General features: G+C 37.3%; 1 protein-coding gene across 5 annotated transcripts in view; it reads right to left on the bottom strand.

The window, feature by feature from the left end:
- Positions 1 to 16,024, bottom strand: part of LOC148676839 (phospholipase D1-like) — a 50,670-nt gene that overhangs the window by 14,041 nt on the left and 20,605 nt on the right. For 2 of the 5 annotated variants that reach the window (XM_088614067.1, XM_088614057.1), the window contains exons 2-16: positions 13,206 to 13,379; positions 12,454 to 12,623; positions 12,072 to 12,214; positions 11,443 to 11,551; positions 11,178 to 11,243; positions 10,753 to 10,811; positions 10,267 to 10,359; positions 9,788 to 9,940; positions 9,130 to 9,279; positions 8,215 to 8,298; positions 6,789 to 6,870; positions 4,943 to 5,053; positions 4,505 to 4,696; positions 2,554 to 2,776; positions 1,244 to 1,345 (exon numbers count right to left, since the gene is read on the bottom strand). In XM_088614067.1, coding sequence (XP_088470193.1) covers positions 1,244 to 1,345; positions 2,554 to 2,776; positions 4,505 to 4,696; positions 4,943 to 5,053; positions 6,789 to 6,870; positions 8,215 to 8,298; positions 9,130 to 9,279; positions 9,788 to 9,940; positions 10,267 to 10,359; positions 10,753 to 10,811; positions 11,178 to 11,243; positions 11,443 to 11,551; positions 12,072 to 12,214; positions 12,454 to 12,623; positions 13,206 to 13,347 — 1,879 coding nt within the window. In that variant the 5' untranslated portion in view covers positions 13,348 to 13,379. The remainder of the gene's footprint in view (positions 1 to 1,243; positions 1,346 to 2,553; positions 2,777 to 4,504; positions 4,697 to 4,942; positions 5,054 to 6,788; positions 6,871 to 8,214; positions 8,299 to 9,129; positions 9,280 to 9,787; positions 9,941 to 10,266; positions 10,360 to 10,752; positions 10,812 to 11,177; positions 11,244 to 11,442; positions 11,552 to 12,071; positions 12,215 to 12,453; positions 12,624 to 13,205; positions 13,380 to 16,024) is intronic. The other 3 variants (XM_088614077.1, XM_088614083.1, XM_088614092.1) reach the window with 3 other exon arrangements.

Below are 16,024 nucleotides of genomic sequence, written 5' to 3'. Positions count from 1 at the left end.
ATTCTCAACAACTTTTTAAGCTTCACTCAAAATGTTTAGAAATTCTCATTTCAGTGTTGAACGTGTTCTGCAATGTCAATAGATTGTTAATGCATATCACAATCTCTGCTTCATTCTCTTCAGTTTGAATATTTTCTGCGAGTTTTTACACCCTTTCAGCATTGTTTTCAACACTTGCAAGAGAAAAATATATATACAACGTAATGTGTGTATTTTCAGGAAAAACTCACAGAACTGAAGGAAAACCAAACTAAGCAAAAGAAAAAACACTCCGATTTTCAGTACTGTACTGTTCAAAGATAAGTTATGGATTATTGGCCTTTTACTGGTCTCAGCTTATGAGAGCTGTGTGAAGACAGAAGAGATACTGTATTTTATCTAGTTTTCCCAGTGTGGATTAACAGCTGCACTACTGTTATCCAAACAACTGATAATATTACAATGGAGGTATTACTACTGTATGAATAACAGTCTATGTGATCTGGAAAGCCTACACATTTTCTCATAATATTCTTCATTTAATCTTTCCAGCTGAAACTGGGGACTGATTCAGGAGAATTGTGTTCTGGGATACATTAAGGGGAGTTTTTTTAATTGTTAAAGGCCCTTTCTTGACATTCTGGAGAAGTGCAAATCCTGAAACAAGGTGTTTGTTTGGGAGCTACAGGCAGACAGACTGGTATTTCAATTTGATGGGTGTTAATCAAGAAGACTGTCCAATATTTTCAAGCGGTACCCTCTCCGTAGTTAGCGAGATCTCACCTAGGCCTAGATAATAAATAACAAAGTACACAATTATTTTTTTGGAGAATCTTTTGTTTAGTTTTTAGCCCATGATTTTATTTTTTAGCACCAATTTGTTTCAGTTCTGAAAAGTTATGTAACAGATGTAATAAGGTGAATAAACAGGAAAAGAGCATTGGAAAAATGTCTACAACTCTGTATGTGTGGTATGTATGCACCACTATATTCCACATTCAGGTTATCTCAATGACTTTTGCTTCTATGGGATATGCGGAGCATAGCTATGACATAGTTTGGGAAACTTACAGTACATTTCTGTTTACTATTAGACTTTAAAATGAAAGTGTATGCATGAAAATACAAAAAAAACTAAGTCTTCTTAGTCTCTCACTGTAATTGTGCTGAGATAACTGCTGAAAGTCACAAGCCAAAGCTCACAGGAGAAATGAGAGTTCATGAAGCTTGGTGACTTTCTCCTCCAGCACACAAGCACACTTACCATCCTTAGACAATCCCTGTTCCGGTGCACTGTGGGTTAGCTTCAACTGGGCCTTTTTACCTGGGATTAAATTCTCCTGACTGCTAGTAGTCTGAGACCAACCTGCAGAGAGTTGCTGCATTTTAAAGCTGTTTGCTGGAGTGAGTCCAACAAGACGGGGAATTGGTAATCTTGGTGAAGCCCAGCCTTTCTTTTTTACTTTAATTCTTAAGAGTGTCTCTGAACACTCAAAAGGAATCAAGCCAAACTTTACCCACTCCAAAGAAGGAATTATTAAAACATTCCAGTACATCATAATTACATCCAGTTTATCTATATGATTTGTTTTCTGGGATTCTAAATGCACGGTTATTTTTTCCAAAATATGGGCATTACCAGAGATCTGTTGCAGATTAATGTTTGCAACTTTTTATTGTCTTCTGTCCTAAATCATTCTATATTGGTTTGTTGTAATTTCTCTCTATATTTGTACTTATGGTCATTAATATTGTGGGAAACTGCAAAATTCTCAGGGTTTGTATTTATATTATTTTCGTTACATAAACAAGGTCTCAGATAAGAGCTGAAATTCCAAAAATTAAAGCAGCGAATGCATTCGTTGCCAAAATACTTTCTACAAATTGGATGCACACAGCAAAGATGTAATTGTTTCTGTATGATATTCTATACAAATTCTTGAAAACACAAAAACAAATTGAGCTGTAATTTTCAAAAACAAATTGAACAGATTGAGCAGTAATGCACAAGAACAACTAAACACCATAATTAGATATTCCTATTAGGACATATTTATCGGCTACCAATTTTTGTACTTGCATTTAGTATTGTATGACAGACAAATGTAAAGTAAATACATCTTATTATTGTGTACAGTGTTTAGTATCGTATGTTAAATAAATGGATATTGATGGAAGCCGATCTTTTCATATCTGGATCTGTACAAACAAAAACAGATCCATTTTATATTGGCTTCTTGCATTTAGTTGCCCTGATTAAAAGGATATTTGGATAGAAATATTACACTCTAAAAGGTGTACTTTTACTTTGGGTTTATGAATTTTTGTACAGCTTTCTTGAAGAGAACTACACCTTTACCACCCCAAAACTGCCACCAGGAGTCAGGCTTCTGGAGAGATATTACAGAGAAGGGATTAGTACTGAAAAATGCTAGTTAGATGGGAACCATCACATGTTACAATTGCCACCTTTACACACTTTTTTCTATTACCTTTCAGCACATGCTTAAGCAAGCAAATCCTCAGTTCTTTACCGGCGTTTGACACGTAGCACCAAAAACACCTGGAACTTACTTTCCTCTGTGCTGTCGATGCTGTTGACACTGTCGGTATGACGCAGGGTGTGCTTTTGAAGGTGTTTGTAGAGACTGAAGCGCACATGCTTCCGTGTGCGACTAACCCCCCTCAGCCTCGGCACATCTGTTGTGTTGGCCGATGCTACATTCTTGCCATTACTGTGTGCTGCACTGCCACCAGGGAGTCCTGCACTGGTTGAAGAAGCCTTCACACTGGGCTGCTGGAAGAAAAGTGTACGCCAATTACCACTGGAAAGTAAGAGCTTGAGTGCAAAACAGCTTATGGTCTAATCTGCAGTGTTGCCCTATTTGATCTGTTCTCTACATTTAAAAATTTTATTGACTGCTTTTATTCATTTTTTTTAAAAAAGCACTGTACATTATAAAAGGTGTTGTAATGAACAACACACAAATAACCTCAAGGTGAAACTAAGCTGTCCGAAGGTCTGAGAGTCTGAAGGTGAACCCACATGCAGGGCAAGAGAGCGTGGTGTGCTAGCAGTCTAGGGACACAAGCAGAGCATGGTGCAGGCACATGATACAGGGTTGTCATCCACAACTAGCAAGTGTCAAAGCTGAGAAACACTGTAGCGCAGCACCAATTCAATCCAAGCAGAGGTGCAGAAACAAGCTGTGTCCATAACAAGGTTTAGGCAGAGCACTGGGGAAATCCAAATCTTAAGGTTGGGAAGAAGCGGGGTAGAGAAGCCAAGAGAAATCCAAGCAAGGAATGTTAAGCGACTGTAGATGGTTGTGATTCAGAGCAAAACGTTAGAGAACAAACTCTATACCAGAGCCATGAGTATTCGGAGAACAATCTTGCATGTTAAACATCTTGCACCACCTGAGGCGCGCATGGTTGTAAATTGCCTATAGGTAATACAGATTTCCTGTCAGAATGCGTTTCAATGGCAGCTGGCACTGGCGGACAGGTGAGTGGGTGTGGCCGGCTGCCACGGCTGAGCTAATTCGCTCAACACCGTTACACCAGAAGCGAGCCTGACAAACATATCCTGTGTTCAATTCCTGTTTCACAGAATCACATTATATGCTAGAAATTAAAATATTTTCTGGGTTGTACAGTGACAGTATTCAGTAATCAGGAAAGTAGGAAAAAGTAGAGAACCTGTGGTGGTACATCTAATTTTCTAGCAACCAATTCAGACAGGACTTAAACAGAGATTTAGTTCTTTCTCATTCTCTGACACTGTTGCAGTTCTGACACTGTATCTCTAGGACAATGTCCACTTGCTCACTGGTCCCCAGAAGTACACCACAGCGGTGCACCTAAGGTAAATTGCAGAAACTTCCCTCAGGAAGGAGTGGTGTCCATCACTTGCTCATGGTAACTTTCTGGTGATGACTCAATGGAGGTGTCTCCAGGCCTGAGAAGTGGGAAGCTGCTTCCTGATGTTCATGCAGGGCAGTGTCTGGTTGAGAGCTCAAGAAATCCCACTTTTCTGTGGCCTTCATGGTGATCCTAGCTATGAATACTTTCCTAAACTGAAAGTGTATTTATATGAAGGAAAACTAAGGCTAAATATGATGTCTTTTCCAATTTAGTACCAGTAATATACTATGCAAAGCTAAACACCGTTCTAAGAAAGTATCTTATGTTTTTCAAGTACCGACAATCAGTACTTAACATCCATCATCCACTTCTTGCCTGTATCACTTAATCAGTGTCTTATTTTTATGGATATGTATAATACCTAAAGATGAGCTGCTGCTTTAAGTAAGCCTCCTGCCTTTAATTCATCAGAGACATGGTATACATGCAAATGTTAATACAATAGGATCTAGCAGCTGATTACCTGCAAGCAGCCTCCCACGAGCTCAGACATGCACAAAGAAAAGATCACAAGCTCAATTTAGTTATCAACATGACCAAAAGTGTGTATATGCAAAGTCCAGGCGAAAAGTTATTTGAAAATAAACGGTTCTCTTACATGTTCATCGGAAACCGCTGTTGTCCTCATAACACTCCCCACATCAGTCAGCCTGTGCTCTCTGTCATCCCATCTCCCATAGGCCAAATCAATTCCGCCTACAAAGGCTACCGATTGGTCAATGACAACGACCTTCTCGTGATGTGCCCAGAGATACACAGTGGAGGAGACGTGATCTGGGTGTCTCATCACCTTCATGTGGAAAAACACAGCAGGGATTTTTTTTTTAAAGACTGGACCCTGTTAATAGCTGTTTCATCACTGGAACATGACGAAACAACATAACAGAACAGCTAAAACAGGAAATGCATTTAAAAAGTACAAGGAGAAGATATCTGCATCACCACTGAATTTTATAAATACTTAGAGCTTCTCGTCTTCCCTATTAAGAAGATTCAGATTCCATCCCAGGAGCATCTGAATGAGTCCACAATGTACCTTAATGTTAGGGTGAAGATGCAGTAATGTTCTCTTGCTGTACTCGCTGTTGATTCCCAAAGCAAGTTCAACTTCTTTGTACAACATCACAAAAATCCGCACACCTTGTTGCTAGAAATGAGAAAAGAGCATGCTGTCGGTAGAGGGCTCATGTTTTCAATCGAGCACTGTGACTGAAAACAAGAATCAACGGTGAACTGACTGTAAAGCATGTCTTTATTGTGACTGAAAGCCTGATAATTTATAATTATCAGGTATATTCTATAATTAGTTACTGAATATTTTTTTAACAAATGGGAAAAAAGTATTTTCATTAATGCTGAATCTAGACTGCATTCCATCACAAGACCATTTTTCGAACATTTTTTGGTGTAGTTTTTGTTACACAGTTCTGTCTCTGAAGCATACTGTATCCTGTTCCTGCTGTCTATTGTGCAATAACAAGAACTCCTCAATTTGTTCACCATTTCTTTGTTTTCAACACTATAGCTCAGACATCAATGAACCTATATAAACAAACAATATATTTGATAACTATACAACAGGTGATACTGTTTGATGAATCTGAAATGAAAATTAGATGAATATGAAATTAGATGAAAATGTAGTTCTATTATTTTCCCGTCACATAGTTTATTAAATACAATACTCATATTGTGAACTGACAGTAGATGAAATTCCAGACCACATTTTTTGTGTTATGTCCTTGTATGGGTCATAGAGCTCTTTGCAATTCTCTGCCTCAATAATAACAGAGTCATTGTCCTGACTGATTGTCTTAAACTATACTTTTCTTAAAGCAAACTGAATTCCAAGACATGGTTTGATACCTCAGGTTTACTTGGCCTATGATCAGGGTTTTGAGTGTCAGAACAGGGAAACTAATGGCACTGGGCTCAAAGGCACCCCTGCAAAGCATTCTGTGACTTGTTTTAGGGGTAGTAGACCATTGAGGATTGTATAATGAAACAATGAAATATTTGTATTGCATTATGTAGCTATTTTTGTATTTTTATGCTCCTAATGCATACACAGAAGGAGAGAAAATACAGCTGTGTATAAAAACATAACAGGATGGACAGCTTTGTGTTTTGCTTCTCTGCTGATGTGCTGTTCATTCTGCCAGTGTAGACTGCAGCATTGACTACAACAGAAGCAACTGATGTATATCAGAAACACATAAAAATGATTCAAAAACACTCCTACAGTAGTGTAGATTATCCTTAATCCAGTTTAGGAAATACACATTATAAGCATTTAGCTTACCTTACTGATTTGAAATACCATAAACCTCTGAGTTCAAGCTGTAGTCCTGAATTTACTCGAAATCTTCTATTTTCTTAAAACATTTTGCAAATAGTAAATTCATAGCAGGCAATGTTACCAGACAACCGGTAGAGCCCAAAACAAACATAACATGTTGTTTTATTTAATGATAGGTTTGTATTGTGAGGCTCTACCAAGTCAAACAACTCAAAAACCTGTGCATTCTGCTAGATACAGATTTCCTTCTGCTTCTGGATCTCAAAAGCCTACATGAATCTTTACCTGAATGCTTTCCCATCCCTCTGAAATATATAATTTAGTTAATGGTATTTCATTAAAGGCTGTTCCATTGAAATATCCTTCTGGATGAAGCTATTATATTCTTCTGTACATGTTGCCCAATTCTGACTAATTATTGGGATGAGTACCTATAATATAGTGCTTATTCACAAATCTGTAAAATAAAGAAGACAGCACACTGCAGTTTGTAAAGTTGATGGCAACTGAAATGAAAATGGCAAATACCAATAACCTCCCAAATTCTATGGGAACTATGGGTTTAGGATGCAGTGCTACTCACAGCTTTCCTCTTCAGTATAAAGTCCAGTCTCCAGCGATTCCCCTCAACAACAGGCCTCTTGAGAAAGATTTCTGGGCTCAACCTGTCAAACACACCAAATACATCAAATACTGATGTGATGTTTTTGAAGGCTATTCCCTGTTTGATGCAATTTTTCACAAGCTAACTATAGATGGGTAACTATATTGTTTTTTTTAACAATTCCTAAAATACTGGAGATTTGTGACCAGAAAGGAAACATTAAAATTAAACTTGCTAGACTGTATACAGTATCAATGATAACAGCTGTGACTTTAACCTGGTTTCGTTGTTAATAATGAAAGACCACAGAAAGTAAAGTGTCCTGTGGAAAAGCTTTTTATTCAAATTACTGTTTGGCTCCTGTAACACTGTCGGTTTGTAGCTAAAAATACACCCATCCACAACAAGTGATTTAGTGTATGTACTAGGAGTTACTTCCTGAATTCATATTTGTCAAAACAGAACTTCGGACAAAATATGAAAATAGTTTTGCCACATGTTAGAGTTCTCAAACAATCCAATGTCAGAGAATCCTCAGAGCACATTGAATATGTGCTCACCGTTGAAGTCTACTGTATAATGCCCTATTAAGATAACTCTAAATGAAATAATTAATTACCTAGTTTAATTGTTTCATTCTTATCTCTGTGCAGTGAAACCATTGTTAAGATTTTATCAATGTAACAAGAGAAAACAAATGTAATAGTATCTGAATACTTTCACATTCTCCTGAAAGTGATACAGTATTTCAGTTCATGGTACAGTATTTCATTAAAGGTTATTCCATTACAATTTCCTTCAGGATGAGGCTCTGCTATTCCTCTGTAAGCCATTTCCTGGCTACAGTGCCAAAACAGAGAGCCTGTCTTTTCAGTAGGGTTTGTAGTTGATTGGTTTTAAAGCCAGGAGGAATTCCAGTAAATAATAGACACTTGTCTTCATGCTTCTAGTTTAGCAAAATCACAAACAACAAGCTTCAGTGTTTTGGAAAAGTCTAATGAATCCTGTAGGATCCTAGGATTCCACATACAGTAAAAATGTACTGTAACTGTAATGTGGTCGACAAGAAGAAGCCAAGAAAATTTGAAATTGTAGCACTCAGCCTTCACCATAAGCTACATGTTTTAGAAAAACAAAAATGAAACAAAAATGTGATCAAATTCTTTTTTTCTTCTACGTTGTTTAAATGTATATACTGTGAAGGACTTTTTGCAAGAAAATGAACTTCAGATAGGGCTTTTAATTATTGTCACTGTTTCCTGTATTATAGTTACAGACCTTGAATATATAAGTATAGAACTAAGTTCATATCCTTTCTGCTTTTCCGTCTTTTGCCATTGTTTTCACTTTTTAACTTGTTAAAGATTACAATAAATATTGTAAACAGTTTTATTATAGAACATACCACCAGTCTGTGATGAAAATTTCTTCTTTAGCTTCCTCCAGAGCATCGGCCAAATCATGCATGTATGTTTTTCCATTAACATACCTGGAAAGCACATAAAAACACTTCCTCATAAAAATCCGAAGTGAAAGTAGAACACCATAAAAGGCTTCGCTTGCTACCACACCATAGAGTGCGTTTTACAAAGCCATTAAAACCTTTAAAGAAAAAAAGTTTTAGAAAGAAACCTGCGGCACATAAACGTATTGATACAAAGACATCCATCCACCCATTTTCCAGTAAGGTTATCTGGGGAATTGGAGCCTGTACTCTGTTGGCAGGCAACGAGAGCAAGCTACGATACAGCCTTGAATGAATGCCAATCCAGCGCAGGGCACACACAGACACAAACACACACACACATTCACAGCAGGGCCAATCTTTCCAAAAGTCAATAAAACTACCTGTATGTCTTTGAACATCCAGCACCCGAGGAAACCCAAACAAATGTGGAGGGAACATACAAACTCCACACTCTAGGCAGCACCCCAGGTCCAAAATTGAACCCAAGGCCCCAGGGCTGAAAGCCATCTATTTCTAAATGATTTTCTTTACCTTATCCTAACTGCATTGATCTCAGTATTGTAGCATAGCTACCCCACACAGGGTGGAACGATGAGGAAAGAGCTCCACACCCGCTCTTCATGAAATGACCAATTTAGCACCGACCACCTACTTAGTTGATGGAGTATCTGGAAACAAAACCGAGAACATGCAAACTCCACAAAGACAGGTCCCCACCTAGAATCAGACCCGGACCCAAAAAGCCAGGAAGGAATAGTGTTAACCACTGCACCATCATGTTGCCCTGTTGTTTTTACATCAGTATCTATCTGATTTAAAATCTTATAAGGTATGAAATAAACAATGGGATACCATTTAGCAAGTGTGTTCTCCTCTTCTCTTGCAAAGGATCCAAATCTGTGATCCCGAAGGAAGGGCTTTCCGTGTTTGTGCACGAAGTCATCAATAGCTTGACCCCACCATCGGGCGTGGCGAAAGCTGACACACTTCAGAACCAGCGTCCTGCAGACATTAGGACAACTGAAGCACCTCTTCAAATGCATTCACAAATGCTTAAATTCTTTTTTTAAACCGATATCACAAACGTTATTTAAGGATTCTTTTTTCATCCTGACTCTACACAAAACATTAGTGGCAACAGGCTAGCATTCCCACATTTCCTGTGCTTTATCATATTAAGCCAAGAAACACATGCATCTTTTTTTGGTTGCAAAAGCAAAAGCCTGAAATTTCTGCTTACATAATTAAGGAGAGTCAAAGTGCAGGGTTGTGTAACAATATTCAAATATTGTTCAGTTCCCATAAAAGCTCCCTTCTTCTTACCAAGGAAATAATAATTACTATAACTTATCATTTGAAATTACTACAGAATAATGTAGTATATCATAGAAACCCAGATGTTTTTTCCACGTATACAAATTTAGAAATATAAAACATATTTTTTGCAATACGCTGATATCTGCATGTTATAGGTTCACTTGAAAGGAAGATATTTTAACCTTCCAGTTACCTGGAAAGACTGTCAATTCGAACTCCATATTTTGTGTCTGTTTCCTTTGAGTCCATTTTAATGTTGAACTCCTTGTCAATCAGAAGAACAAATGAAATGGCTCCTGTGTCTAGCTGCATGTACATCAGGAAAGAGTCTTTAACAACCAGCCACCTGCAATTGGAGTTGGTTCAAAAGACAGTGTCAATATTTACTTTTCCTAATCCCTTAATTAAAATGGAAGACACTGACAAAGTGTACAGTTAATTAAATCTACAGCTTTAACATAAAATAGGGATTGTGTGTTTTTACTCTAACCAGAATATATTGGATTTAGAAAGGCATTTCAAACTGTATAAGTTCTCACAGGTTTATGTGGCATCTGCCAAGAAGAAGCATTCCTTTTAAAACCTACACAGGTCTAGGAAGACTTAAGACATTAAACTGGTCGAACCTCTTCTCACTCGCTAAACAGGCACTAGAAACTAAAGCACACTGACCTTTTAGACCAGCGGTAGCAGACTTGACTGTGGCCACAGCAGTTCAAGCCTGGTATACGATGACCACCAGATCGCTTCTGAACCATGCCTTCTCTAAGAGAAATGTAAAAAGGATTACAGAAAAATGAGCAGCATGTGGGGAAACACTTTCAGCATCTCTAAGGTGCCTGGTGGATTCAGCTTCCAGAACGATCTAATCCTGAAATGAATCAATCAATGGAAATGGATTCTTCCTGTCAAAATGTTAATTAAGGCCTTTTGTTCCTGTTCAGAGCACAACCACATACAACATAACAGCAATAGTAGACAATTTCTAAATGTGGCACAGATTAAAAAGCCAACAAAACCACATGAACTCCTTTTAAGATGACAGAGATTTCAGACTTGATGTGATTTTTTGTTAAGTTTTCAACTCCGATTTGTTTACTTTCACAAAAAAATTTAAATATAACATTAGATGTAAGAACAGCAGTAAGTATAGCTTACAAGCCTTTGGGTCCCAAATCATGGATGAAGGACATCTGACTCACATCAATAAACTCCATCTGTAGGAAATAAACACTTCTTTGTAAAGAGACAGTAAAATTAGATTTATGTTATTGATCATTCTTATTTTGTTACTACAGAAAAGCTTCAGAATTGCAGAAGATTTAATGCTGTAAAAGAACTATTTATGAGCAGGGAGACTGATTCTGGCAATAAAGAATGCTAGGAAGAATATAAGGATTATTGTAAAAAGAACGGATTGTTTTATCACTGGAATGTTAAGTGCCAAATACTGCATTAAATACTGCGTTATTATTAGAGTCGCCATTCAGAATTCTTTATCTCCTCATAGAAAGCCCATGATACAATTAAAATGTTAAGTCTTTCATTCATAAAATTGATAAAAACTACAGGAAGAAACTTACTGTGGCATGGTAGTTTCTATACGTTGACATTCGTAACAAGTTGTTCAAGTAGTCTTCTAGTTGTTTCTAAAAAATAGTGACAAAATTTCACTATATTACCATTGTTTAAACGAACAGATTTATTAAAGTTCCAGCATGTTAATATAGTAATAATCTCTTGTACTTTTGCTTCTATTCCAGAAGAAATATACTGCATATCTGTGGAGTCCTAAACCCCAAGACACATGTGAGATTTATGTACATACTGTACAGCAGTTACACTCACCTTTCTGCTAGAATATTGTTCTTCTCTGACCAGGTTATCTCCCCCACGTGGAAGAGAGGGCATCTCTCGGACTTCATTCTTCTTGACAGTCTGTCTTCTAACTGTGTGTCTGGGAAGGAAAGGAAAACAATTTCACGTCATGCAACTAGAGCGTTGCTACCTAAAGTCCTCCTCAGCTACACATACAGCAATGTATGATATTGTGAGTTATTGCATTATTTAGCCCGTAAAGGACATAAGTGAAATATAAAAGAAGAGCTAACATTTAAATACCCAAAGAGGAGCAAAGGATTGAGATGAATGCAAAATCACAGGTAAAAGTTTATTTAAGGAGTTTAAAATTTTATAAAGAAGAGACACAACATTTCAGCTGTGGAGCCTTCTTCAGGTATGTGAAGGCTGAAGAAGGCTCCACAACTGAAACGTTGTGTCTCTTTTCTTTTCCTTTCAGCATGGAATAAACCTTTACCTGTTCCTTTGCAGCCTACGCATGCTGACGCAGCTCCCTACTTGAACTTCTTAAACTCTAAATTAGTAGAGCCTTTCAGCCTACAAATAATGATCTAGCAATTTCTTCTAGTTGAAGTCTGAACATACTGTAAGTGGTTTTCATCATCTATGAAACTTACCTTCTAGAAGGTAATGGGATCCTCATAAGGGTCTTGTATCGAAGGAGTTCTCGGTGAAGCTCTAGAAAGTGCTTCTCTTTTCTTTTTACATGCCAGGTAAAATTTCCATGTTTCAATTCAATTTTGAAGACAGCAGGAAGTACCTAAAAATAAATAACATTAAATACAATTACGGTGTATACAGCACACCAGTAAAATAATGTTTGGATGTCTTTTCCTGGTTAAATTTTCACAACATCATCAAACTTTTAAAGTGCTATATTTAACTTTAATATAATGTGCTGCATCTCCAAACGTTGTCTGGTTTTCTCTTCTTGACCCCAGTAGCAAAGGTCACGTGAAAACCTTTCAGAAAAGGAATTTAAGCAAAACTGCTACCAACCTTTGAAACACTCCTCTGATTTGTTCTGTTAAAGCGATCTTGTGCTGATGTGAAACGTTCCACTTCCAGAATTTTGGCTGTAATGGGAACACCTGTGAGGAACACCTTGGCTTCTGTTTCCTTAAAACCTCTGGTTTTGTAAACTGCAGAAAATGGGATCCGAGAGACTTCTGAAGTGGGACATACAGAACAAAGCCTTACTGAAGTGAACATAACCAACAGAAAGACCATGCCTACCCAGCTTTGGCTCCACAGCTTAATCAGAAATTCAACCGCCGTCGTGTAATGAATTGGTTAACTATGCAGATATTTGGTACTTCCTGTACAAGAACACACCTAAAACACACCCGAAATACTGTTCCAACAGCTGTGACCTGTATTGTGAGAAGAACTTTGTAACATGCAATGAAGGAAGCCTGTCACTGTGTACTACACAATAAAAAAACTATCAAAATAATGAATTACAATCACAAATTAAAAAAAACAACTAAAATAATAAATCATAGTGAAAGGATAACTATTTATATACATCTAAACTAGTGTCTACATTACAGGTGAGTTCTAAAACATTCTGGGAGTGTAAGCTCAGTGACAATGGTTTATCATGCTCTTAAGAAATCTTTTTTAGAAGTCTTATACTGGACTGATACTTGTCAATACAGTAAAAGTGAGTCACATATCTTCTATGATTGTACTTGTTGCCAAAAAAAAGTTTTCTGGGGGCTCTTACAGCTGGCTCTAAATTACCTCACCTGGATGATCGGAACCACTCCCATCAAAGTCCACCTCTTCTCCTAAATCCAGGTCTCTGGTGTCCAGGCTCTCCATGATCTCGGACATGTCGGAGGCCACTAGATGTAGCACACTATCAGAGGCTTTATGTGATTGCAACATGCTTAGCACTCAACCTGCAGAGCAGGGACCACCTAGAGAGAAAACAACCAGCATGTGAACTTGTTTAAGGCACGCACAGCACTTGGTCTGTGCTGTTCAATTGACTAAATTCAATTAAATGTTTGTTGTACCACATCCAAAGCACGGGTTTTGTCCTCTGACACTACAATGAGAAAAAGAAACTGTGTTACAGGTAACGGGCTTGTCTGGCCCCGCTGCAGTGATGAAATCCCCTAGGAAACAGACTAGTGTCAATTTCCCCAGCTGTGGGAGAACAGGTTCTATGGCATGACTGAATGCTTGGCTGTCATGAGGGAGGTGTTATGTGAATTAAGGGTTGGGATGCATCCTGGTAGAATTGGATTTCATTCTTATTTAAATCCTGTTAAGGACAGAGCAGTACTCACTCCATATGCGGTATTAAGGGGTATTTCAGTAGCTATCTTTTTATTATGCTTGACAGACAACATTTAAATGCAGTGTACACTATTATTTTAATTACACAAATATTTTAATTGATCAAAAACTGGAAGCATCAGACTTGTGAATTGAGAAAAGCAGTACAAAGGGAGTGCTTGATTAATCTATTTTCTAAAAGCATCATCCAATTTAGGGTCACGGGGGTGTTTGATTAATATAAGCAAAAAACACTATTTCTTCTACCAGTCATGATTTTCTGTACCCTGCACAAAATGATTTTCAAAGAATTTTATTTGTGCCGTTCAGAATGTTTGCGGAACTGTAGTATAATCATTTGTAGTAAATAAGAAATGGTACCCATTCTAACTGAAGAGTTTCAGAATTTATTTTGGCTGCTTATACCACATGCCAAGAGATTATACTGCATAATGATAGATTCTAAACCCACACTTTAAAAGCATCTTTGTTTTAGCATCATTAGCAGTCTGCACACACCCAGAGTGACTAATTATTCTGTCTAACTGCTGTCTGTGTCCATGGGATACCATGATTTCACAGAAAGATTTTACTGAAAAGGGTCCGTTTTGTGCTATTCAATCCTGTGTCACATACTTCAGACATATATTTTTTTTTTCAGTTTAGAATTCAGAGCACAGGGGTGCTGAAAAAGAATGCATAGAATTATAGGATCAAGCAAAGTTGTCTTTGTAGATTATTCCTATGATTGTAATTTGGTATCCCCATAAACAAAAAAGTACCTTCATATACAGAGACACCTATGAAACTAATGAAACTAACTCTTTTTTATAGGAGGCAAGGCATGTAAAAAATAACAGATCACTGCAATCCTATTGCTAATAACAATTCTCATAGTTCTTTTTACTAAGGGAAAGATGCTTTGTGCTTAGTCTGTAGAAATGCATCAAGTGTGGTACAGTAGTTTAACAGAATGTTTTTACACTGTATTGCCTGTAAATCAAATAACAATATACATTGCAGAAATGTTTATTTTAAAAGTGAAGCAGTGGCAACAAGACATAAACAAGACCAAGCATTGTTGATTTCACATATAGTAGCTGATGACACTCACTCCTTTAAGTAATGGTGTGAGCCTCTGGACCAAACTGAGAATGTAAATGAGATTTTGTCTTCAGTGACTTGTTAAATAAAGGATTATTATATGTTGTGAGTTTTCACTCCTCAATTTTTTCCTGTTGGCAGGCATTTATTGCAAATCTTGTTTTATTTGTGTTAACTATTTTTGGAGTTTAAGGAAGAAGGCTCAAGAAGTCTTAAAGCTCTATGCTGTAACAAAAAAGCAATGTCTAGTTTCATTAGAAACAGACAAAGCATAAAGAGTGAAGCACAGACCAAATCTTTTGAAAGATTTAGGACTGTCAGTTAGCAGGTTACATCACAGATTCCTTGTCAGGTTTACCATACTTTACATCACTGTGCATTATCTCCCACCTGTACTTCCCTCTTCTTTTACTATGGTAAATCACAGTGAACATCCAGAAATACATTTGTGGTAACAGTAGTTTTTGTTACTATGCTTGTGTCAGCATAAAGTGGTGGCCAGGGATGTGGGCTCATCAGAGGGATGTTTTGGGTTCAAGTTTCGGTTGAATGGGGACATCCTGTTTTTTTTCAAGACAACAGAAACTGGGATGAACTCCAACGCCAGTACATCAGGAAGTTAATGAAGGGCCAAAAAAATGTATTTTTCCTGTCCTTGAGAAGTAACATCACAGTGCCTAATTTTAGCACATCTGGGCTAAATCTAGAGTCTAGTGCAGTTCCCAAACTACATGGAGTTAGTCTGTTAGCTCAGGACCGCCATTTTAAAATAGAAATGACAGAACTAATGAATGCTGTGTATCTGCTTATCCAAAAATTCCTACCTTTATGCTGTGTCTGAGCAGTAATGAACTCATTATGCAGCATTAATAGGACAGCTATGGGTGGCAAAATTACGGAGGCCATGTGTCTAACCAATATCAATTACATAACAGTAAGTAATAATTTCCATAACACAAAATACAGGAAGACGCCCATTCTGAATCCCACATGAGCTCTTCTAATTGTAAACACAAAATTATATTCTCCTTACTTCAGTATTTTACAAAAACAGAAACAAAGTTTAAATAATGATATTGTGGAACTGAAAACAAAACAATACAGCTTCACATTTTCCCATAATTTCTAAAACATTTCAAAAGATAATGTTTAGAGTACCAAATGTAAACCAAAGTAT

Source organism: Lepisosteus platostomus, chromosome 2 (genome assembly GCF_059453375.1).
Source record: "Lepisosteus platostomus isolate fLepPlt1 chromosome 2, fLepPlt1.hap1, whole genome shotgun sequence".
NCBI lineage: Eukaryota > Metazoa > Chordata > Actinopteri > Semionotiformes > Lepisosteidae > Lepisosteus > Lepisosteus platostomus.
Note: the sequence above shows the minus strand (reverse complement) of the source record. Positions and strands in the feature narration are given on the sequence as shown.